The sequence below is a fragment of the Sparus aurata genome, chromosome 17, assembly GCF_900880675.1.
Source record: "Sparus aurata chromosome 17, fSpaAur1.1, whole genome shotgun sequence".
NCBI classification, from domain to species: Eukaryota; Metazoa; Chordata; class Actinopteri; order Spariformes; family Sparidae; genus Sparus; species Sparus aurata.
The window spans coordinates 25,105,222-25,127,849 of record NC_044203.1 but is presented as its reverse complement, the minus strand read 5'-3'; the positions used below and the strand labels follow the sequence as shown (position 1 = coordinate 25,127,849).

At 44.1% G+C, this 22,628-nt stretch overlaps 1 protein-coding gene across 3 annotated transcripts in view; it reads right to left on the bottom strand.

The window, feature by feature from the left end:
- Positions 1-271: 271 nt before the first annotated feature.
- pou2f2b (POU class 2 homeobox 2b) overlaps positions 272-22,628 on the bottom strand; it is a 44,019-nt gene continuing 21,662 nt past the window's right edge. Inside the window, exons 2-16 of one of the 3 annotated variants that reach the window (XM_030394655.1) lie at positions 13,944-14,009; positions 13,776-13,810; positions 12,697-12,750; positions 11,592-11,711; positions 11,079-11,408; positions 10,664-10,769; positions 10,491-10,582; positions 10,218-10,364; positions 9,961-10,102; positions 9,716-9,864; positions 8,378-8,575; positions 8,056-8,261; positions 6,788-6,856; positions 6,401-6,474; positions 272-4,460 (exon numbers count right to left, since the gene is read on the bottom strand). In XM_030394655.1, the coding sequence (XP_030250515.1) occupies positions 4,132-4,460; positions 6,401-6,474; positions 6,788-6,856; positions 8,056-8,261; positions 8,378-8,575; positions 9,716-9,864; positions 9,961-10,102; positions 10,218-10,364; positions 10,491-10,582; positions 10,664-10,769; positions 11,079-11,408; positions 11,592-11,711; positions 12,697-12,750; positions 13,776-13,810; positions 13,944-14,009 (2,117 nt within the window). In that variant the 3' untranslated portion in view covers positions 272-4,131. Of the gene's footprint in view, positions 4,461-6,400; positions 6,475-6,787; positions 6,857-8,055; positions 8,262-8,377; positions 8,576-9,715; positions 9,865-9,960; positions 10,103-10,217; positions 10,365-10,490; positions 10,583-10,663; positions 10,770-11,078; positions 11,409-11,591; positions 11,712-12,696; positions 12,751-13,775; positions 13,811-13,943; positions 14,010-18,547; positions 18,724-22,628 lie in introns of those variants that run through there. The other 2 variants (XM_030394658.1, XM_030394656.1) reach the window with 2 other exon arrangements.

Sequence of the window (22,628 nt, the reverse complement as noted above, 5' to 3'; positions counted from 1 at the left end):
CTCCTTTTTTCTCTCTATCATGTAAAAAACTTTAGCCCCAGTTGATCTTCTTCTTTTGTGTTTTTTGGTTGTGTAGCTGTAAAGCTTTCAGTGTGTTCTCCCTGTGGAGAAAAATATAGAGAACAGAAGCAGCACTGCGCCTCAAAGAACACTCCACGCTGTAACTCAGGCACTTTTTCACACACAAATCGTCTTAGGAAACACAAAGGCATGTCTGTCCAGAAAGCCTATACCAAATTCACTTTTTTCTTTCTTTTTTTTTTTTTTTTTATCTCTTTAAAAGTCCTGTAAATTATGAGGTGTTCGCCCACACAGTGCTGCCTCTCTTTACCGTGAGCTTCCACTCCCCTTTAAGAGGAGTGTTGTCCCAGTGAGGAAGAGAATATCTTTATGGCCGACCATCCAATCGGCCTTATTCTCTTATCAAGCCCCTACAGGACCTGGTGGTTGCATTTCTGGTATTATTTGGTTTAAAGAAGTAGGAAAGAACTTCAGCAGGGGGCCCAAAAAAAAAAAAAAATTATAAAAAAAAACCACAGCACAAATACATCCCAGAATATGAAAAAAGCACCTCTAAAAATAAATTAAGAAATAAATAGCAAGGCAAAAAAAAAAAAAAGATCACACGCAACATAAATCAACCCTACCCTGAATAAATAGTACAATCAAAAGTCTAAAACCATCGTAATAAGGAGAAATAAAAAGTCCAAAGAGAGATAGTTAAAATTTTTGGTCTAAAATCAAGTTATTATCATCAATGTTTTTTAAGGATCTTTTTTTTTTTCTCAAAGTCTTTTTTGTACGTTTTTTTTTCTTTTTAATACATTAGCGATAAGTAAGCAGTAGAACATAGATCTTTTTTTTCTACAAAATCTATAGAAGCACTAACAGATACATTCCGTCTAAGAGTCAGTGTGGAGAGAAGGTGTCACCTTCCTCGGCGCGAACCCCACAATCTAAAGTTTGGTTCGTGAAATGATTCCTCGACTGTTTTTATTCTGGTGTGGATCAAACCAAATATTCTTTGGATATGTTTGCGTCCAACTCTGGAAAACCGTCAGCTTGACCGAGGGGCCGGTCGCTGCGTGTTGCTGCTCTGTACCTGAAGGGTCGAAAATTAATGACAAGACATCACTGCAGACCCGACACATTTGACTTTTTTTCACCGTTAAGCCTCCTGTAACGTACAGAAAAACACACAGCTCCCGCCTCGGACAAGCTGACTCTAACCCATCTCGGTGCCCTCGTGCAAGAGGAGGCAGCTCCTGTTTCCTCTCTACTGTGTTTGGTTTGGTTCAGTATTTGGTTGTTTCTTTTTTAAGGTTTCGCTATTCAACTCTTTGTTTTTGGCTTTTTGTGTGTCCTTTTTTTTTTCTTCTGCCAAGACAGTCTGTTTCTTTATCTAATAAAAATCTGGAAGCTAAATTTTCACAGTATTTTTTCCAACCACCTGATAAAAATCTCTAGCACGACTACGAAAAAAATAAGGAGCTCTTGTAGTAAGTAAGCGAGTACGTTATTCCAAATGAGTAGTAAGCACTAAAGTACAGTACATAAAACGGCATCAAGAGACACAGCAGAGATTAAAACAATCAGAACCAACCAACAGAAAAATAAAAACAGATTTTTTTTTTTCTTTTTTAGAAGATTTCAGTTCAGTGAGGTCATTTGCGTTTAGCTCCATCCAGGACCAGAGAGCTGAGCTGGAGAGAGCGAGAGGCAGAGGAGGGGAGGAATTGTCTGTCCTTTTCTCCTGACTCGTCTGTCTATCTGCCCGTCTGTCTGCCTGTCTGTCCATCCCTCCATCCATGCTACACAGTTTCAGAGTGGGGCGAATGCTGCAGCCCTAAAGCTAACAGACAGACGGACAGATGCTTCGCTGCCTTTCAACACCTGCGCTTAGTCCTCCTCCTCCTCTCCTCCCTCCCTCCGTTTGGTTTAGGGTTCTTTTTGGTTTGCTTCTGTCATTCCTTGGGTTGTGTGTTTTTTTTTTGGTTTGGGTTTATTTTTGGTATCCTCTTACAAAAAACAAACAAAAACAAAGTGTGACGCCTGCTTCCCTTCACTTACAGTGTGTCCCTGCTTCGCCTGTCCCGGTGTACCCTTCTGCCAGGGGGTTCGGAGTAAAGGATCAGTTCCCTCAATAAAGCTTCCCCCTGTGGGTACTTTTTTTTTGGACGGGCCAGGTGGAGGGGATTACACTGGGGGAGGGGGGCTTCCAGTGGTAAAGTCCTGTTCTCAGCCCCCCTTCTGTGTCTTTATTGTGTTCATATGTCTTGGCTGAGGCTCTCTACAAAGAGCTCGAGACAGCCTTAAGAATGCTTTGGTTTCCATTTGAGAATTAATGGCAGTCTGAGGTGGAAAATGACAGTGAAATGTGACTGATGGAGTGATGATGGAAACAGACAAATATCAGTAAACATGTCTAGACAGACAGGTGTCGAGGGCGTCTATGCTGATTGACGAGGCAGGAACGAGAGGCGGCTGTGACTAAACTTGGCTTTATTGACTTATTTAGCCTTCAGTCTCAACAGTTATTACTTTAAATCTCCAATCACAGCCCCATTTCATACTTTCAAAACGGTCGCCATTCTTAACAAACGTCGTCTTCGGTGTGTGAAGTTTTTCCCAGGGCATGTTCATTTAGCCGTGGACTCACCGATAATGGGTTATCTTTAAGAAGTGAGGGAAGAGCGGTCTGATTAAGAGCACAAAATGTCACATGTTTAGGCCTTAAATGAATTCACTCACAGCTTGAAATCAACTCGCAGTAAAGTGTGCCAACTCTATTTTGGATCTATGGCACTTGGTGAGCATCTTTGCGCCCCTTGTCGCCTCTGTTCCTACAGAGTAGTCACACATAAAAAAAAAAAAAAAGCACATTGACAACACAAATGCATGCGATGAAGACGATGATGATGACACTGACGATGATGATGACGACTCAAATCCGCAAAAAGCCAACACTTAAAAAAAAAAAAAGGCTGCAACAATAAATAGGAGCTGGATTGTAAAATGACACTAATAAATAATAAAAAAACAAACAAAAAAAAATTGTACTTCTCAAAATGTAAAAAACAGACGCTGAGTAACAAGCCTCTGTCAAGGGAAATCTGAAATAAAAAGTCGAGAGGATGAAACTATTCTATGCTCTTAGAACCAGAGGTAGTAAAGAGACTAACACATGGAGACACAGCAGAACTCACGAGCTCCTGACTCGTTCGGTAACAATCTTTTTACAAAATCATCCAAAAAAAAATACAAAATATAGCGGGCGTGAAAAAAACCTACGAGAGACACATGAGCTGACACAAACAAGATGAGTGGATGGCGGAATGGAGTGTGTGTTTGTGTGTGTGTGAGTAGCAGTAGCAGTAGCAGTAGAGTCCTGGTCCTGGATAGCTTCAGTATTTACACGTCCTTTGAATAAAGCTTTTCTCTCCGTATTTTTGGTTTTTGGTATTTGGGATTTTGGTATGGTTGTCGTTTTTTTTTTTGTCTTTTTGTCATTGTGTATTTCCTCCTCCGCCTCCTCCTCAGGTAAATTTTTGGTTTAAACTCATCCTCCCTACTCCTCTTCCTTCAGACCCGCAGCTTTTCGAAATGATAATTAAAAAAAAGGAAAAATGTAAGCACAGTCCTCCTCTTCGTTTTCTTTTTTTTGTCCTTGCCACCATTCCTTCGTCACATTAAAAGTTATCTTTTGTCATTTTTGGTTTATGCACTCCGACATGCATCTCCGCCGTCTCTTCCATCTCTTAGTCAAAGAGTCATTGGTTTGTTTTCCTTCAGAGAGGAAGAACGGTGAGGCGCCATGTCGATATCACGTGTTATTGACAAAAAGGTCCCACGTTGCCTCCTCCCCGTCGGTTTGGATAGATAAAGATTTTTGGTTTCAATCTTCCCCTTTCTCCCACTTCTCCCCTCTTTCACTTCTTTCCCTCCCTCTCTCCTCTTTCATTCTGTGTATTTTTGGCATCGAAAGACTGGGAGAGACGGAGAGAGAGAGAGCCATTGCTAGAAAAATAACGGAAGAAGAGCGCAAGAGAGAGAAAGAGATAGCTTTGGTGTGAAAGGCGAGGTTCTCGTTTCCTTCTTCCTCCTCCTCTCTGATTTGGCCCTTGGGCGCGGTCACTCAATCTTGGCTCCGCCCAGAGAGGGCGGGCTGTGTGCCATTTCGCTGGAGGAACAGGAAGAGACAGGGCTGGAGCAAGGGGAAGGAGAGCAAGGAGTGGGACTGATGCTGCTGGCCGAGGGGAAGGGGGATTGCTGGGAGGCTTTGGCTACGGCGGCGCTGATCAGTCCAGCGCCGGGGTTCTGGCCCATGTGGAGGAGGGCGGGGTGGTTGAGGAAGAGGGAGGAGGGGAGGCCTCCTCCCTGGCCCGCAGAGGCCCCCAGCATCACCTTACTGGCCCCCTCAAGACTGGAAAGAGGCAGCTGGCCACCACTGGCTGCTAGGGCTGAGGGAGGAAAAGACAAGACAAAGAGTTTAAAGGAATATTCCACATTTATAGTATTTCAGAATCAGAGTTACGTATGTTTTCACCCGTGTCTGTTTGTTTATTGGTTGGTTATTATGTCGGCAGGATTAATCAAAAACTAGAAAAGTGATTGCCACAAAAATTAGATGGAGGATGATTCTTGGATCGCCGGTCTGGCAAGGTTGAATTATGGTTAAGGACTTATAGGGGGGTTTACAAATTTTGAGTGATACAAGGCTATCAGGTTTGTTATTGGATTACTGAATTAAACAGGAATGTTGGCAGAAGTAGAGTTCCGTAGTTTTCATTTGACACCCTCTCAGGTAAATCTTTTGCTGAAAAGTGTATCCTCCCTAGTCCTCTTCCTTCAGACCCTTCAAATAGGAAAACAAACGCACTCTTTTTTTGTACTTAACTTCTTTTTAGGTTGTTGGTATAAAGTGTTTCAATGTAAGTTATCATCTCTCTGTAAGGCTCCCTCATTTTCAGTCCACAGCAAAGCCGGAGAAATCGCCTGAACTTGTTGCTTACAGCAAAAGTCGTTGGGAGTAACCGTCACCTCCTCTTTACAAAGGAAAGTGAGGTGCTGGGATAACGGCTGCTCTGTGCAGTTTACTGGAGCGCAGGCTGGGAAACACTTTTCCAATGAACACGATTTCATCACTGTGTCAAATAGAGATAACGGCTCGTTGAATAACCGTATGTTGTCTAATATCTAATCTTACCGGATCAGATACAGCACTGCAACAGGTAAGCTGACGTGAGTGGTCTGTTGTTATGGAAACAAGTTTGATGACTGGATGTGAACGGCGCTTCACGCAGCTACATGTGAAAGCAGCCTAATAATATTTCTGAACACATAGCAACAGAAAAACAGCTTTTTTTGTTTTTCTTTTTTATCATTTAGCACCCCGGCTACTGAAAGCTCAACATGTCTTGTGGGTGCACTGCATTACAGTCTGTCGAGCCTACTTTTGGTGAAGAAACTGCCTCCTCAGTGATCGATCTCCTGGTGTGTGAGTGTCGGGCATCAAAGCGGGTGTGAAACGGTGAATACAAAATATAACTCTGACACCAAAATCTGATGTTTGAGGTGACGATGAAGATGAATAAAAAGCCTCAAAACGGCTAAATGAAGTGCGAGAAACATCTCCAACGATGGCGTGATTTTTTTTTTCTTGACGATGAAATGAAGAGATGAAAGGTGAGAGATGAGCAACAACACAGACGCACAAAAACACAAAAACGTGGCCCCACACATCAACGCAGCTGCTGTCAGTCACACACAGACACTTGGTGGGATGGATTAGTGGACGTCGATTTTGCAACGCCTGAGAAATAAGTCACCCTTCCTCTCCGGTACTCTGAGCAAAAACCCTCCACTGCCTATTCATCCATGTCTCCAGCCTGCCGTCTAACGGGCGCGATTTGATTCACCTACCATGCATAACTGCATTACTCATCATCACACTTCTCTTTTTAATGCATCTCTCTCTGCCCCCTTCTCGCCCCTGCACTGCAAAAGTATGATTAAAAATTAGCTCTGCTGACGGTGGCGGTCGGGACTGTCTGGTGGTCATTTCTGCGGGAGTCGTTTTTTTCTGCGCTATTCTTGCAACGTTCTCAAGTGTAGGAAGGTGTGTGAGAGGGGATGTGTTGTGTACAGTACGTGGCTGAGTTTGAGCATTCATGCGTGTGTGGGAGTGTATGAGAGGAGGGAAATGTATTGCCAGCGTGCTGAACATAAAAACTCTTTTCTGGGTATTTTTATGCACGCCGTGACCCTGAGATTCTTCTAGAAAATGTTAGCCTTGACCTCTAAAATGAAACTCTGCTTATCAGCTCTCAGTTTGGTGTCTTTTTCTTTTAATAATAAACCCACTTCAGTGTCTCTTTCTCTCTCCCACACACACACACACCTTGGATCGTGGCCAGGGGATTGTTACCTAGGAGGGCTTGGCTCATCCCTGTGTTAACTCCCATCACAGTGTTCCTGTTGTGTTACACACACATACACACAGACACACACACACATACATGTGCAAGCATATATACGACCACAGACAGGCAGAGGAGAAAAGGTGAGAAAAAAAGCAGGTTTAGCAGCGAGGACAAGCAGAGGGCAAATTCAGCCCCGCACATATAAAGTAGTGGCAGTAGTTAGCTTAGACAGTCGGCTGTAAACAAGAGGTTAGAAATAAAGAAAGAAACGTCTGAGAAAATGTTACACAACACCAAAATTACTATCCATTTATGTTGACGTGACAGTGTATTGTGCTGTGGGTGTATCGGCATGTCGTATTCACCTCAAGTTTGCAGCAAAATCGGTGATGTAGTTAGACACGTCACCGTTCTTTTTACCCATGCGCCATAAGCTGAAAACACAAGAACCACACACACAAACACACACAGGGTTATAAAGCACTGCTGCACAGGGGAAGCAGTGGTGGCGCCCCATGGCATGTTGGAGTATCAGTGTGTGTGCGTGTGTGAGCGCAAAACAATCACTGAGCGTGTGTGTGAATCGATCATCTAACTACAAACTGCAGGTGAACCGAGCATGGTGCGTGTGAAGTATTGATGGTGAGTGTGTTTATGGAAATGTGTGGTTGTGTGTGTTTAAATGTTTTTGCCTACAGTTATTGAGTGGAATCAGTGAGGCTTTAATCGACATCAATGGTTCAGATTGGAGCGATAACTCAAAAGGAAACCAGCCACAGCTGTGACACATAAAGGGTCAGTTCACCCAAATGTGGGTGAGTGTGAACCACCAGGGAACCTTATTCCAGAAAACACATGTGACGTAAAATATTTTGATCCTGCTTGAATTGGGCCTTGAATTACACATTTGACTTTTGTCAATTTAAAAGAATTTTTTTCAACTTGAGAAAGTCGCATTTTGTCATAGAATACAAGAAATACGAGAGTGGGACAAAACATAATTAAGAAAACTAAGAAAAACTTGCTCTTAAATGTCAAATCACAAACAACATTCCATTCTCCTTCACTGTGTTGGGTTGGAGGCAGAAATCTCAGGCTAATGTGTTTATAGTCGTTCTGAGTGGCCACATTTGATGGCAGACAGTAACTGTTTAAAAAAAACGAGGGAAAAAAGTGGCACATTTTCAGAAATCCTCGCCCTCAAGGCAGCCGTGGTGCTGCACTTGTTCGCACACATTAAAAGGTGGCAGATATGGTTTGTCGAAAGTGATGAAAGAGGGCTTAAGGGAAAAATTCAAATCCTGCCAACTGTCTTCCCTGGCCAGTCGCTGTATGAAGTGGGTGTGAATGTTGGATAGTCTAAGAAAGTTACGTAAAAATTGTTGGCAACGTTCCACTGCCAGAAAAATGTGGGGGAACAGGGTTTCAGAAGCACACTGACCCAATTTAGAGACAGATATCTTAAAACATGGCCAAATAAGAGAATAAAACTATATGACAGTCTGGATATTTTTAAAGGTATTTGGAAAATATGATTTAAAGTGGTGAAGTGACGCCCTGACCAGAACCGCTGTGAAGTACTGGTATCGGTAAATCCCAGGTGCTGTATTGAGAACGTCTCGTGGCCTCTTACCCTGTGTTAAGGTTGAGTGTGCTGTGGCTGGGAGTGGCTGGGCTGGCCGTGCTGCGGGGAGGAGGAGGAGGAGTCACCGGGGAGGGTGCGGAGCTGAGGGAGGGGTGGGTGGAGGTGAGGCTGGAAGTCAGGGGGCAGATGGGGGACATGGTGGTCACTGTTGTGCTGTTGAGACTGGTCACGGCCTGCGACAGCTGGCTGGACATCTGGCAAAGAGACAGAGGGACAGAGAACTGAAAAACAAGGGTTTATTATCGAATATTCATTAAAACACACACTGGAAACATACTGCCATGCATTTGTGCCAGGGTTGAATATTTACCATGTGAGGGCTGTAGCAGGGAGGTTTGTGCGTAGGTGGGGCAGTGGGGGGCTGGCTGGGCAGGGGAGGGGTGGCACTGCTGGGATTGATGCGTTTCTCTTTCTGCCGGCGGTTGCAGAACCAGACCCGGATCACCTCCTTCTCCATGTTGAGCTGCTCGGCGATCAGCAGGATCTCTTCTGAGGTAGGCTTCTGGTTCTGCAGGAAGGGAGGAAGACGGGAGGTCAAATCGTTTCAGCTGTGCTACACTGTCATCATGACACATGATGCTAACCTTAAAGAGCAACAAAGACATGAATCGTCTGTTTGAACAGGAAGGGCAGAATCTGACATTATGGCGCTTTTGCCAGAAAATATTTATCAGATTTCTGCCCAAACTGCAACTTGTGGTGGGCCAAGGGCATAAAGTCAACATGTATTGTTTGTTATAAGATGCAAAGAAATTTCAAGGATCCCAAGTTGGCTTAACTGACTGACTTCCTGCAAGTGTCACTCTGTCTGCCATGCTCAGGTTGAAGAAAATAAAGAAATAAAGGACCCTCCATATTTGAAAAGCATTTCCGCTTCATAAAATGTAATTTCATTCATTTGTATCGTAAATAATGTTTGTTTTTGTGTTAGAATTTTGGGCAGCTCTGGCAGAAAGCAACCCAGTTTCATCAGTCGCTGTACAAATAACATGACTTTAACTTCCAAATCATGTACAGCACATACACCAAAGCTGCTCCAATTTTGCATGCAGGTGATACGTAAGCAAAATTTGGCAAGTTAAGGCAACAAAGCTACGTAGGAAGTTAAGGTATATATCATGCTTTGGGGACATAAACGGCGGTCTCAGTGGTGAAAGTCTTGTGTTTGTTGGGTCCGTCGATCCACCCCAATGCTCTTTCTCACTCTTTATACTATATCTGTCTTTCAGAGTATGCAACAGGAAGGATATCACATATCACCTGCACATAAAACTGAGCGTTGGCAAAGCTGCTGCACTAACTTGAAAACTCAAAAGTTGTGTTAGTCGATCGCAGATTGAAACGTCAGGGCAAGTATTAAGACGATGATTTAAAATCACATAAAACTTCTGCGGCCGTACCCGAATTTGCTCTTACACAATCACTGTAATATTGCAGTGAGAAAAAAAAAACAACCCTATAAAAGCAACATCAAGATTCTGGTTGAGATCAGGTGTTATTAAATGAATCAGTCTCAGTCACACTTGTTTCATGTTGGTGCCAGGAAAAAAAAAATAATCAATCCGAGAAAAACGTATGAATAAACTAAGAGTGGTGGGTAATCTTTAATTGGCTTTTTCAAATGTTCTTAATGAAACAATAATCTTACCGTCATGAATGCGCGTTCCAGGGCCACACGTACATTCGTCTCGATGCTGGTTCTCTTCTTCCTGCGGCGTCCAGGAAGCCCGTCGAAGCCCATGGAGGGCGAGGACAGGGAGCTGGGGCTGGGCAGGGTGCTGTCTATGGACATGGTCTCTGATGAAGGGGAACAAACATACAGAGTCATACAAGCATGCACTTTAAACGTATGATAGTCAGAAGCTAAAGTGCTGTTGTTTTGTGAGAGCTCACCTGCATCATTGAGCCACTTCTCCAGCAGTGGCTTCAGCTTGCACATGTTCTTAAAGCTCAAGTTGAGGGCTTCGAAGCGGGAGATTGTGGTCTGACTGAAGTCGTTGCCGTACAGCTTCCCCATGGCCAGGCCAACATCCCCCTGGTGGAGAGGTAACAGAAGGAAGAACAGTTTTAGACAAGTCGCAACATGAAACATTCAGCGGTGACGTAACCTGCACGCTCACACACACACCGCTGTAGGTGTCTCCCCCTACCTGTGTGAAGCCCAGTTTGATGCGTCTCTGTTTGAAAGTGCGGGCGAACTGTTCCAGCTCCTCCAGGTCACTGGGCTCCTCGGGGTGAGAGGTCACTGAGGGCACCGTGGTCATGCCTCCGCCGCTCACCTCCACACTCTTATCTCGCTGCAGGAGGTGTGACGTCAGGGGAATGAAAGTGCGAGCGAGAGGGAAAGAGAGCGTTTGTTTATCACCGGTGCAGAGGCTGAGTTTTCCTTTTCCGCTGACTAAAGCTTGAGAGTTTCCTCATACCTGTGCTTGGAGTCCCATTCTAGTTGGAGCAGACAGCAGGCTCCCTTGGTTTTGCTGAGGTAGCGAAATAAGATTTGGTGTCGATAGGAGTCCTGAGGAGAAAACCAGTCACATGTTAAACTCTTGCCTTAAACTGCTGCCTAAAACACTATTCCAGTGAGAGGCCTGCTCACCTTGCTGGCCCTGCTGTGGCTGTGGGAGGAGGAACTGGGCCGGAGACGGGAGCGGGTGGCCGGGCACCAACACCAACGACTGAAGCTGCAGCAACTGCTGGATGTCCTGTGAAATCGAGAGAGAATAGACGAATTAGAGAGAGTATAATCATTTCTAAGAATAGATAAAGGGCACAGTCATGCAAAAAATGTGTCAGTATGTCATGTGTCTCCAGCTGAGGTGAGGATGGAGTAGGAGGAAAAAACTTTGTTGCTGCATAACATGAAAGAAAACATGATGGAAAGTGTGTGCAGTCATGCAAGGTGGAAACTGTGAATCATGAAATATACAGTAGACACGCAACACGAATTGTTCCATGGCTGGTTCCTCAATCAAGCCGCCCATCAGGAAGTGGCTTTGATTGGCAGTCAGTACCTGGGCGGTGAGCTGGATTGGCTGGGAGAGGGTGAGCTGTGGCGGTGGAGGTGGGACAGGGACACTTTGGCCTGTCTGTTCCTGTGTGCTCTGTCCCTGTCCCTGGGACTGCGATTGGGCCTGCTGCCCTGTCTGTCCCGCCTGCTGCTGCTGCTGCTGGGCTTGCTGATTTGCTGCTGCGGCTGCCTGAGCTTGCTGATTGGCTTGGGCGGCTGCGTGGGCAGCGTGAGCGGCGTGGGCTGCGCTGGACTGCTGCACAGCTGCAGCCAGGAGCTGCGCCTGAGCCTGCTGCAGCAACAACTGCTGCTGGGCTGGCAACAGAGCTGTCAGCTGGCAAAGAGGAGAAGAGAAGAGACGAGGGGAAGAAATTGAGGACAGCGCAGAAAAGAGGGAAACGGACAGAGGGAGACGAAGAGGGAAAGAGAGAGTGTTCAAAAAGCAGCACAAGAGAAGCAAGCAGAGTAAAAGCAAAGCAAGGTCCGTCTGTGTGCGTAAGTTGTAAATCTGTCTCACCCCTGCTAGTTGGGAGCCGGTCAGCATGAGCTGTGTGTGTTGCAGGGCTGTCTGCGAGGGGGTCGGGCCGTGTGAGAGAGGAAGGGCCGGGGACATCTCACCACACTCCTCCATTTTAGTCTGTGTCCAAGACAAAAAAAAAGAGCGGTTAATGCAGACGAACACTAGATAAAAAAGATAAGTGTCCAAAACATGAATCCCGTAAAAAGCAGACCTCAATAACAGAAAAAGAGAGCAAATATAATACCAAAAAGACTGGAAACTGCATTTCTTAGATCTCAGAATTAATCAGAAAGGGCGACAACTATTTCAATAATCAATTCGAAGTAGCTTTGGCAACAAAAATGCGCATAAACAGAAAACATTTTACTTTTGCTGTTAAAAACTGTATAAGTAAGTAAGTAGAAAAAAAACCTTAACACTAAAAAAAAAATACATTTTACATCTATACACATGAAAACAAAAAGGCTACATAAGCTTACCTGGCTACTTAACAATACGGCAGGCAGCGTTGACTATTCAAATTTCACATAACATCTCAGATAATGCTCATGGCCAGTCACACGTAAGCTGATCACACATGTTTCTCCACGCTGTCTCAGGGAACGAGAGCCCACTAGTCTATCTCTCTTTCTTACAAAAAGGGATGAACTTTTGTTCCAGGATTGGGCATGTTTGAACGGGTAAGTGGGGACTCTTCCAGCGTACTGATTTGCATATCCCATGTGGTATGCAAATTAGGCCCATTTCACCTTAGATGGCTGAGTTGTAGTATCATAGATTTATTGCACTTCTGAATGCGCTTTGTGAAGAGTGAGTGCAATGATACTCTCACTGACTGTCTGTTTACATTCAAGGCGGGCGGGGGGGGGGTCGACACATCTCAACGTTGAGCGTGACAAAAGAGAAACTGATGGCACGGCGGTGAACACAGAGCCGAGGCAGCTACACTGTCAATAAAACCTATTGTGTGACATTAAAACACAAAAGATGCACAAACATAGGGCCAGACATACCCACAGACATGCACAGGCAGCTCAGTAACATGAACACACACACACACACACACCCACACACCCACACACACACACACACACACACTCACCTTGCTGCTTAGGGCTGGTGAAAGGGGAAAGGGATTGACTTTCATTGACTGAGCCTGCAGGAGGAGAAAGAGACACAACTTCACGTGAGAAATTGCTGCAAAACACGACTTTAAATGCATCAAGTTGCGTTGTTCCTGGGGTGTCAGGATAATCCTAATGTGTGCTCATAATACACATATGACAAGTGTAGTTGTGAGGCCTTGTGTATCTTTTGTACATCTGATTGCCTTTTTACTCGTAATTGAGTGTAATTGCTCTTTCTGTACACCTTTCTTGAGAGTTACAGACTCTCTCCACCTCCCCACTCGTATTTTAAGGGCAATTTTAATTGTGTAGTTAAAATCTGATTTGACAAATTTCTATAGTCTTTTTTTCTTTCAATTGTTAAAATGTGAGGATTTGCTGCTTTTTTTTGTTTTTGTTTTTTTTAAATTACTTGCTGATTTAATATTTTTGGATTTTGCACTGTTTTTGAACAGAACAAGCACATCAAGATGTCAGAAGCTGCGACACATACTTTTAATTACTTTCCAGAGATGTGGACTTCACTCATCTTGTCTTGGATTTGGGTCGACTTAAATTACCGTTTGGAACATATGTAACTTGACTTGAGACCCGACTTGGACTTGAAAGTGTTTTTGTCTGGCTGCCAGTATTTCACTGCTTTAAATAGCGATGGGGAAGGAATATTTCTACTGAAGAAATTAAGAAATAAATAAGCTATAGTAAAGTGATTTGTTTCACTGATCATCAGTTATGATACAATACATTTCACTGTCAAACTTTTTAAACTGGTTACAAAAATCCATCAATAATATCATTATTAGACGGGTACTGATACCAAGTATTTCCTCTTTATGAAGATCACAAAACTGCATAAGATAAGACAGTAAGACTCATGTCTGTTATTTTCTGACATCATATGGACTGAAGAAATGCGTGAAAATAGAATCAACGTATTAATTGATGATGGAAATAATCAGCGCTTCACACTGTCATTGTTATCTGTCTCGGTGCATCAACCATGTAGGTGAACGTGTCGGAAGATGAATGTAATAACGACAGGAGTCAGATGTACCTGGTGATTTGATTCAGGTCCATTCCGCTCTGAATCTGCGTAGGAGGGAAAGGAAAAAGTGAGAAATCGATCACACGTGAGAGATGGAACGCACAGAAAACTGCCAGTGTCACGCATGTACAGCCACTTCTACACTAGGCACACATGTATCTAACAAGCACATCTTACCTGTGCCCTCCAGTGGTGAGTCAGCCCCGACTTTCTCCACCTCTACTGGCTTTGACATCCTGATATCTGTCAAAAGGAAGACAGATAAGATAAACAAGTCAGCATGCTTGACTCTTAAATCTGTGTCAGAGAAGAAGTGCAGACAGAAGCACAATATCAGACATTTAAGAAGCAGGTGATCAGAATCTCGATGACGAAAAAGGAGACAGCCAGGGGTGTAGATCTCAGATAGGTCAGGGTTGAGTGTTTTTCAGGTCACAGGCTACAGGCCTACACACACTGTACAACAAACAGTGCGGCTGAATCATTCACAAGTCGCATCGAGCCCACATTCATTCATTCTTTCCAATTAGCGGTTGAGCATAAGAGTGGGTTGCCCTCAAGGTGTTTGCTTGTTCTTAAATTAGAAAAGGTGTTTACGTGGGAGCAATGTCTCATGTTGTGTGTCATTCACTACGAGACCACATCACTTCCTGGTTGGTACTGCAATGGGACAGTCCCTATGGCAACGGCAGCGAAGGGAGGCACACACGAAATTCAAGTCTTTATCACTGTTTGTGACAAAAGGAGTGGCGGCAGAGAGCGAAGGAAAGATGGGAAAGAGGGAATACGTGCGTGCGTGCGCGTGCGTGCGTGTGGTTGTGAGCATGTTTATATACCTGTGTGTGTGTGTGTGTGTGTGTGTGTGTGTGTGTAGTTTTATTAATCAGCCGCTTGTGTTGCAAGACTTTTTATTCGCCTCTAACCACAAACTGTAACACAACTTTTTGTTGTGTCCATTTGAAACCTTCTTTTCTCTCTCGTTCTCTCTCTCTCTCTCTCTCTTCCCTCACACACACACACACACACACACACTCGCACACACACGCAGACACGCAGAGCTACTTCCCTTTTGTGAAAACATGCAAATCTGCCCAACGACCAACTAATTATATCTGCCACCTGCATAATAAACTCTCAGTCTCCCTCCTCTTTTTTCTCTCTCCCCCTCACCCCCTCCTCCCCCGTTCGTCTCTCCTCTCTTAGTCCTGTTTTTTTTCTCTCATGACACCAAGGCAGATCTTTTCACGTTCCCATCAGCTTATTACTGATCTTTTTATAAACACGATTCAACAGCCACAGAATATACTCTGAACTGGACTTTTTCTGCGACTGGTCAAGCATGGTTTTCACCATTGGGGGGCAGCAGTGACACACGGAGAAGATGACAAACCCGCTCCACTGACCACCGCTGACCTGATGCCACTTCTAAACAACAAAACCATCAATCCACTGCAGTCATTATAAAAAGGCAAGACCTTATAGATGAAAAAAAAAAAAAAAAAAACCCGAACCACTCCCTTTCTGAACGCACATTCAAAAGCGGCAAGAAACACATGTGTCTGGTTGAATCAGATGTGAGAACAGTGGACTTTGGTACATGCGGTTTCTTGAGAGGAAGGGGGAAGTGGCGATCGGCTAGAAAAGCTCCACTCTGCTGCCACACTGGTTATAACCTGGGGTCAGGGAACACACACAGACCGACCGCAGGATTTCCCTTAAATAAATGGACTTCTGCAAAAAAGAGTTAATTCGGTCACCGTCCAGGATGAGGATGCAACATCTGGTTAATCTATTATTAGGGTCAATTGGTGGTTATTCCAGCATTACAGGGGGTCCGGTTTTAGCTATAGGATGTGGCCTAAAGAGTCCAGTGTTGCCCAATTTCTGGCTTTAAAAACCGCAGAATTCGCACCCAATGTGTAACGTCTTTCGCTCAAGATGCACGCATTTACATGCAAAACAGAAATAAATGGGGCCGAGTTGTGGCATCAGAAATCATCAACATGTGCAGCATACAACACCAAAGCCAAATCCACCATATAAAATGATTGGCCAGCTCATAAAACAGCCGTAATATGTAGTTCCCAAAGTACTGCACTGCACGCTCGCGGGACACCCGGGGAAGGTGTGTATTGATTCATGGTCCAAAATGGCCTACAGACAGTAGCATGGTGGATAATGTGGTCAGTAATACAGTGGTGGGACAGTATATCAAGATGCTGTGTCTTTTTTCTCACTTCCCCTCCCGACTTCCCCTTGTACCGGGTTGAACGCAGAGTGCTAAACCCAACACTTACTGTCAGCGAGGCTATTAATATTAGCCTGCTCTCTCTCTCTCTTTCACTTTATCTTTTAAGACCTCTCTCACTTTTACTACACATTGCTGCACACGCGAGCAGTGGCTGTCTACTTCTGCCATGAGTTGATTTGTCTGAAAAAGTTTGAGAGACAGAAGCAGCATCTCTCGCTCATCTATGTGTAAAAAACTTAATTTGCACGAGAAGCTATTTTCCAACATAGAGTTTACTTCACTATGTCCACGTTTCGTCCATCATTAAGCTGTTACAGGGTATGCTAATCTTACAGCAAAGCTCTGGGTTTATCTTTAACCTGCTGAGACTAGGCAGCTACACCACCCTCACTGTTTCTTAAACAGACCAGACCTAATGCTGTATAATCCTGTGTCATGAATAAGTGATGCAATAAAAAAAGAACGAGGAACAACAGTGTCTGTGCTCAGTGTGGACTGTTTCTGTTATTCTCCTCTGGGTATTTTGGCTGAGATGAAACTCCGCTGCAACCATCCTGAACCCCCCCCCCCCCCCCCCCCCCCCCCCCCACCACCACTATCACAACCCCTCACCCCACTTCCTGATTCAGGACACAACCCCAGCACCAAGGGGGGTGTCTGGGAACTGGAGTCATCACGTCTTCTAACGACGGATTTTCAAAAGCAAACAAGAAATATTTTCCATCTGAAAACTGGGCGTCAAAGAAGTCGGCGGCTTCGGCACGTCTGGACGAGGGTGAAGAAATTAGGTATGTTCAAAATTTGAGGAGACGAGGAGCTGGACAAAAAAACCAGGACGAGAATTCAAGAATTTAATTCAAGAATATAGCAAGACAACCCGAGATGTCACAGCAGCAGCGGCCGACCATCAAGGCTGTGACATTGTTGGCTGTGCTGTCAGCCAATGACTTAAAATGAGCTTATTATTCCCTTGTAAATAGAAGGAAAAGCAGCCCCCCTGACAGTTTACACTGAACTTACATAAATCTGTAAAGTAACGCAATGTGAGCAGTGAGTAGGGTTATCAATGCAGGAGGCAAGATGACAATATATAATGCACCACTGATCAAAAATTGGAGGGAAGAGCCCCAATTATGTTTCCTATTAATTAATTTATAATTCGAGCCTAAATAAACAAAACTTTTAAACTGCTAAGTCACACATGACTCAAAAAGTAAAATCTAAACATTTATGAAACACGAAAAAAATTAATAATCCATTTTATACAGACAGTTTTCTGGCACTAATATGAACCTTTTGTTTTATTTACATTGTGGTGTTTTCCTCATTGCCTCAGTTTGATGCTGACGATGTGTCAGTCTGGTCCGAGCAACTTAGCGAAGGTCGCAGCGTTGACCACAACAGGTTAGGAAGTGAGTCAGTGATTTTCTAAGCCATGAATCACTCCTCATTCAACAAAGTTCGTCAAAGGCACTTGTCAACGTTTTAGAAATCACATCAGCACAGCAAAATTATGAGCTAATTGACATTTAAACCATTTATTTCTGGTAATCTGTGAGTCAGCTGACAGCCGGCTGCTGTACTTTTTCTCTGAGAGTCGATGTCGGTCAACTGTGACTGCATCTGTCACCCCTCTCGCCCTGAGGTGACCACTAAGACAAGGCCCCAGGTGAAGAGTGTGGGCTTTGTTTTTTTTTTCACATCAATTTACTGAGAATGACAATTATTTTAGGCATTTCCTCTTTCTGATGATCTGTCTTATTTTTCGAAGAAGTTTCTTTTTGTTTTTGAGTGCTCTGAAAAATGTGTCTTGAATTAAACGACATTAAATTAAGAGTTGATCAAGCAAATTTCAGTGCAACCCCCCCGACAGATCCAATACACAAACACACACACACACACACACACACACACACACTCACACCCACGCACAGAAAGTTAACACCGGTTTCAAAGTTGCACAGGGAGAAAAGTTAGAAGCCTGAATCTCTGTAAATTGAACACAAACAATTTAAAGAAAAGCTGCGCTATCGTCACAAATGAAAAATATCCACAGAATATCCATAAAAAACCTTTTTACTGTATTCTCCTCTTAAGCATTTAGTGCTCAGGATAAACACACACACACACACTCACTTAACACACACACTCAGCGAGGCATTCTATGGGCTGGCGAGGTGTCTGACCTTTCCCTCTGCCTGCGACAGACGTCCACCCCTCCATCCATCCGTCCCTCCATCCATCATCCCTCCATCCATCCGCATCTTTCTCTTCGCACCCCCTTTCACTCTTTGATGTTCTCTAATTAGCCGGGGCTTGTTAGACCCAGTGGCATTAATCAACAGTGCCGACACAGTTCTCTCGAACACACTCACACACATGCACACACACACACACACACACACACACACACACACACACACACACACACACACACACACACACAACAGTGCCCTCTCCCTCACGCAAAGCTAATTGGTCTTGGTAAATGAGGGCCAGCAAAGACAGGGCTGCACAGACAGTCACTCACCTGGCAACCACATACTGGAGAAGTCCTTTGCTGCTATTGCTGCTGTCTTGGTCATATCTGTGTCTGTGTGTGAGAGTGTGTGTGCGCGCGCTACGTTAAAGAGAAAACTCTCACTCTCCCTCTCTCCGTCTCTCTCTAACCAAAAAGGAGGAGTGTATTAAATCATATGGTTCAGAGAATCACTCTCCCTCCCTCCATTCTCTCTCTCTCCCTCTCTCTCTCTCTCTCTCTCTCTCTCTCTCTCTCTCTCACTCGCACATGACAGCCACACCCCCGAAGCCCCACCTCCTCCCCACATCCTGCAACACAACAGGAAGTAAGCCTCAAAAGAATAGGAACTCGCGGCAGAGGAGAGAAAATACAAGACCAAAAAAAAAAAGACAAAAAAAGAAAGGGGGACACACAAGAGGTTAAAGAGTGGGAGAGTGAGTGAGTGAGCGAGGAGATAGAAGAGATAGACGAGGTGAAAAAGAAAAAGAGGGGGATGACGGCTGCCGACGGAAAGTGATGGCGCGGCTGGAAACAGACACTCACTCACTCACTCACGCACGCAAGAGAAAAACAGCAAGCTTGACATTCTGACTAAAGAGCGAATGATACATTTGCACCACTCATGACCTCTAAAGTCTTCTAAAGCTCATCTGATCAGAGCTTCTCCTCAACTCTTTAGAGATTTTAACAAGCTCTTGGGGCCTGTTTTGTTCTGTTTTTGTCCTGTGATATCTGTGTCTGTGGCTGTAGGGTTGCTGTTAGCGAGGACATCAGTGGGTGTGAGGTGGTCTGTCGAGGGAGGTCGACACCAACAAGAGAAGATGTGAGACATCCTCATCTGCCAGCCACAGCTCCACTCCAGCCCGAGCGGAAGGAAAAACTCAGTCACATCACTCACTGTACCACTGACCACCCCACACTGTAGGCTGCACACAGTGATACACCACAGAAAGTCACGGATTGCCACATGTGGCGGGTAGATGTGGCATGAAAGTGGAACATTGCAGATAAAGTGGATATGACCCACTATCTGTGCCGCCCACTGGGATTACCACCCTCAGAACCTGCTCAATAAGTGAAAATGTGAATCTCAAGGAAGCAGAACAGCTCGTTTCAGCAGAAATACTTTCTACATTTTCATACCTGAGAGCGTGGACGTGCTGCTCTGATTGTAACCCAGGCCGACCACAAGGTGGCACTCTTGATCCTCTAATCCTGATCGTCACACAGGGTCCGTCCACCGATGAGGAGACCGGGAGGACCACTGATCACCCCCCTCCCTCTCCTTCCTTCTCCCTTGGTCTGAGTTCACTAATTCAAAAGCTAACGGCAGCAGAGTTCCCAAGTTTAACCTTATAAATACTTTATGTGGTGATTTACAACAGCCCAATGTACTGCTGGTGGATAGACGCTCACTCTCAAGTGCATACGGCACTGTGCTAGAGGTTTTTTTTTAAATCTGTCCTCACATACATACAAAATACTGATGTTCTGACCTGTTAAAATATATAGACTTACCATGAAGAAAATATCAGTGTGGAAACTCTGGTGAGATGGGTGCAGAGCTGTCCTACAAACTCAAAAAATGCACAATATTTCGAGGTAAGAAGCTGGATTTAGAGCTGAGATGGATTGCTGATTGATGATTAGTCTACCAAAATAAAATCAAAAGGGGAATTTGTAGTTTGGGAAAAGAAATTCAAGCTCGGAATTTTAGTATTTACAATATCAGTGACGTAATAATACAAACTCATAAATATCTTCTCAATAACTAAAAAAACAAGCTTTTCTCAGAGGAAAGGTCCCCAGAATACGAAGCTAGAAAGGTGGCAGCGTCCGCCAAATATGAACAAAGTAAAAAAGTATGAAACTGTGTTGTCCTTTAAGGTCAGTTTGTTCATTCAGTCATGAAGACAAAGATTTTGTGAAGCCATAAAAAAAAAAAAATATCTGTCATTTCTTCCCTAAACTACTGACCATAATTTCTGATAATCTATCTTTCTTCGTCAAATATAACAGTAAAGTGAATGTTTTTGGGGTTTTGGCCCGATGAACTAATAAAACAAGAAATTTGATAAAGCAACCTTGGACTCAGTTGCAGTTTTATGACATTTTATAGGCAATTTATTAATCAATTCATCTAGAAAATGCTGTAATCATTAGTCACGCTTCCCCAGCTTTCTTTTATTGTAGTGCTGATAAAACAAAATATCACAATCTGACACCTGCAGGTTGGAAACCCACCGACAGTTCCTCATAATCACTAGACGTGTAACAATCCAGTGATCAATATATTGATTCAATGATTCAATGTGATTGATTTAAAGTTAAAACAATGATCATCATATCATCATTTTTGAAATAACATTTTTTTAAAAATTGCTTTGTCCCTTTGAGCTAAATGTAACAGTCTTGTTGACTGTTGCTTAACTGTTTTTTGTGTGTGTCAGTTTAAAATAAATCTTTCTAAACATTATCGCTTACAAATATTTATAATTATTTGTGTTTTGTTTTTTTATATGGTCAAAAGCAGGAAAGAAACTGTTGGCAACTCCTTCTGCAACCAATGTTTTTCATGGGCAGATGGTATAGTTTCAAATTGATCGCAGGCCCCTGAATCAAATCGGTTCACAATCGTATCAAGGTAGACTTTGTTATCATTGTCCAAAGAGTTGATATGAATATTGCATTGTGCTGAAACTGGTGATTTACACCCCTAATAATAACCAATTATTATTATTCGTAATTGATGTTCTGGCCTTCATCAGAGCGTGAACGCTGTTTTGTTTGTCTACCTGTAAGTAATCAGCCGCGATCAAGAGCGTATTCGGGGGACATTCGTGTGTGAGTGAACTCATCAGCCGGGCCCGTCCAAGGAAGGTGACAGACTGCGTGTCAGGAAAGGGGGCGTTCCTCCAGGTCAGAGGTCGTCTGGGCAGCCTGGCTTTGGCCGTGACCTTTGTTCAAACTCCAATCTACCCACGTAACTACCACACTGTGTGCTTTTGTCCGTGCGTGTCTGTGTGTGCATACTTGTTTGGGTAGCTACAATGGGTGGCTAAGTGTGCTCTGTGTGTGTGTACAGTTCAAGGCCATGGGGGGCCTTCCTGCTCCAAGGAGGTCAGGCCGAGGCAGCACTTAAATGATATTGGGCCGGTGGCAAATGGCCTCAATTCAACATGAGATATTAACTGTGATATTATGGGAAAAGAAATATTAAAAATATATATATATTTTAAAAATGAGTGTTGTATTGATTGTCTTAAATAGGGAATATGAGCTATAATTAGTGTGTTTTGGTCACCAGCAGAAGTTATGTCAGTGCAATAATAAGCACAGCAACACATTTATATATATACACACACACGCACACACACACACACACACACATACACACAATCTGATAGTGGGACCCCAGGGAGGAGGATGGGGGGAGGTTGGGGCCTCTAGAGCGCCATCAATCACTCCACTGTCAGAGCGAGAGGGAGAGGCAGGGAGGGGGGTATTCGGGGTAGAGGGAGAAACCAGTAAAGGAAGGGGAATAAAAAAGGGAAGGGGAAAAAAGGTGAGAGAGAAAGGATGTTAGCTTGGGGTGAGGCAGGTGGGAGGAGATTTTGTGTATAATGGGTCATCGCAGGGACAATTCGGAGGTCTCCAAACCAGTTCAGCTTCCCCTCCGCGGCTCGGTCCTCCTATATCTAGTGCAGCCTCGGGCCTGGAGCACACACAGGCTCTAATTCATATAATCCATCATATTCCTCTTCTTATAGAGGGGGACAAAAGCACAGGCTCATTGATGGACCCACCAAGTCCTGTGCGCAGTCCAACAGCAAGACTCTATTCTGCAAGGTGAGAGATTTAAAATCCAGTCCAGTGTATGGATGTGTGTGAGTGTGTGCAGGTGTAGCCCCATGAGGAGTCGCAGGATTATAAACAGTGGGTCTAACAGTGTGGAGACTACAGAGGTTGAGGTTTTGTATGAGAAGCAGCAGGGGCTAAAACACACTCACACTGTTGGCTATCATGGGACCTGCGCCATCTCACACACACACACATACGTGCCGCCTACACCTTTACAACACCTATCCCT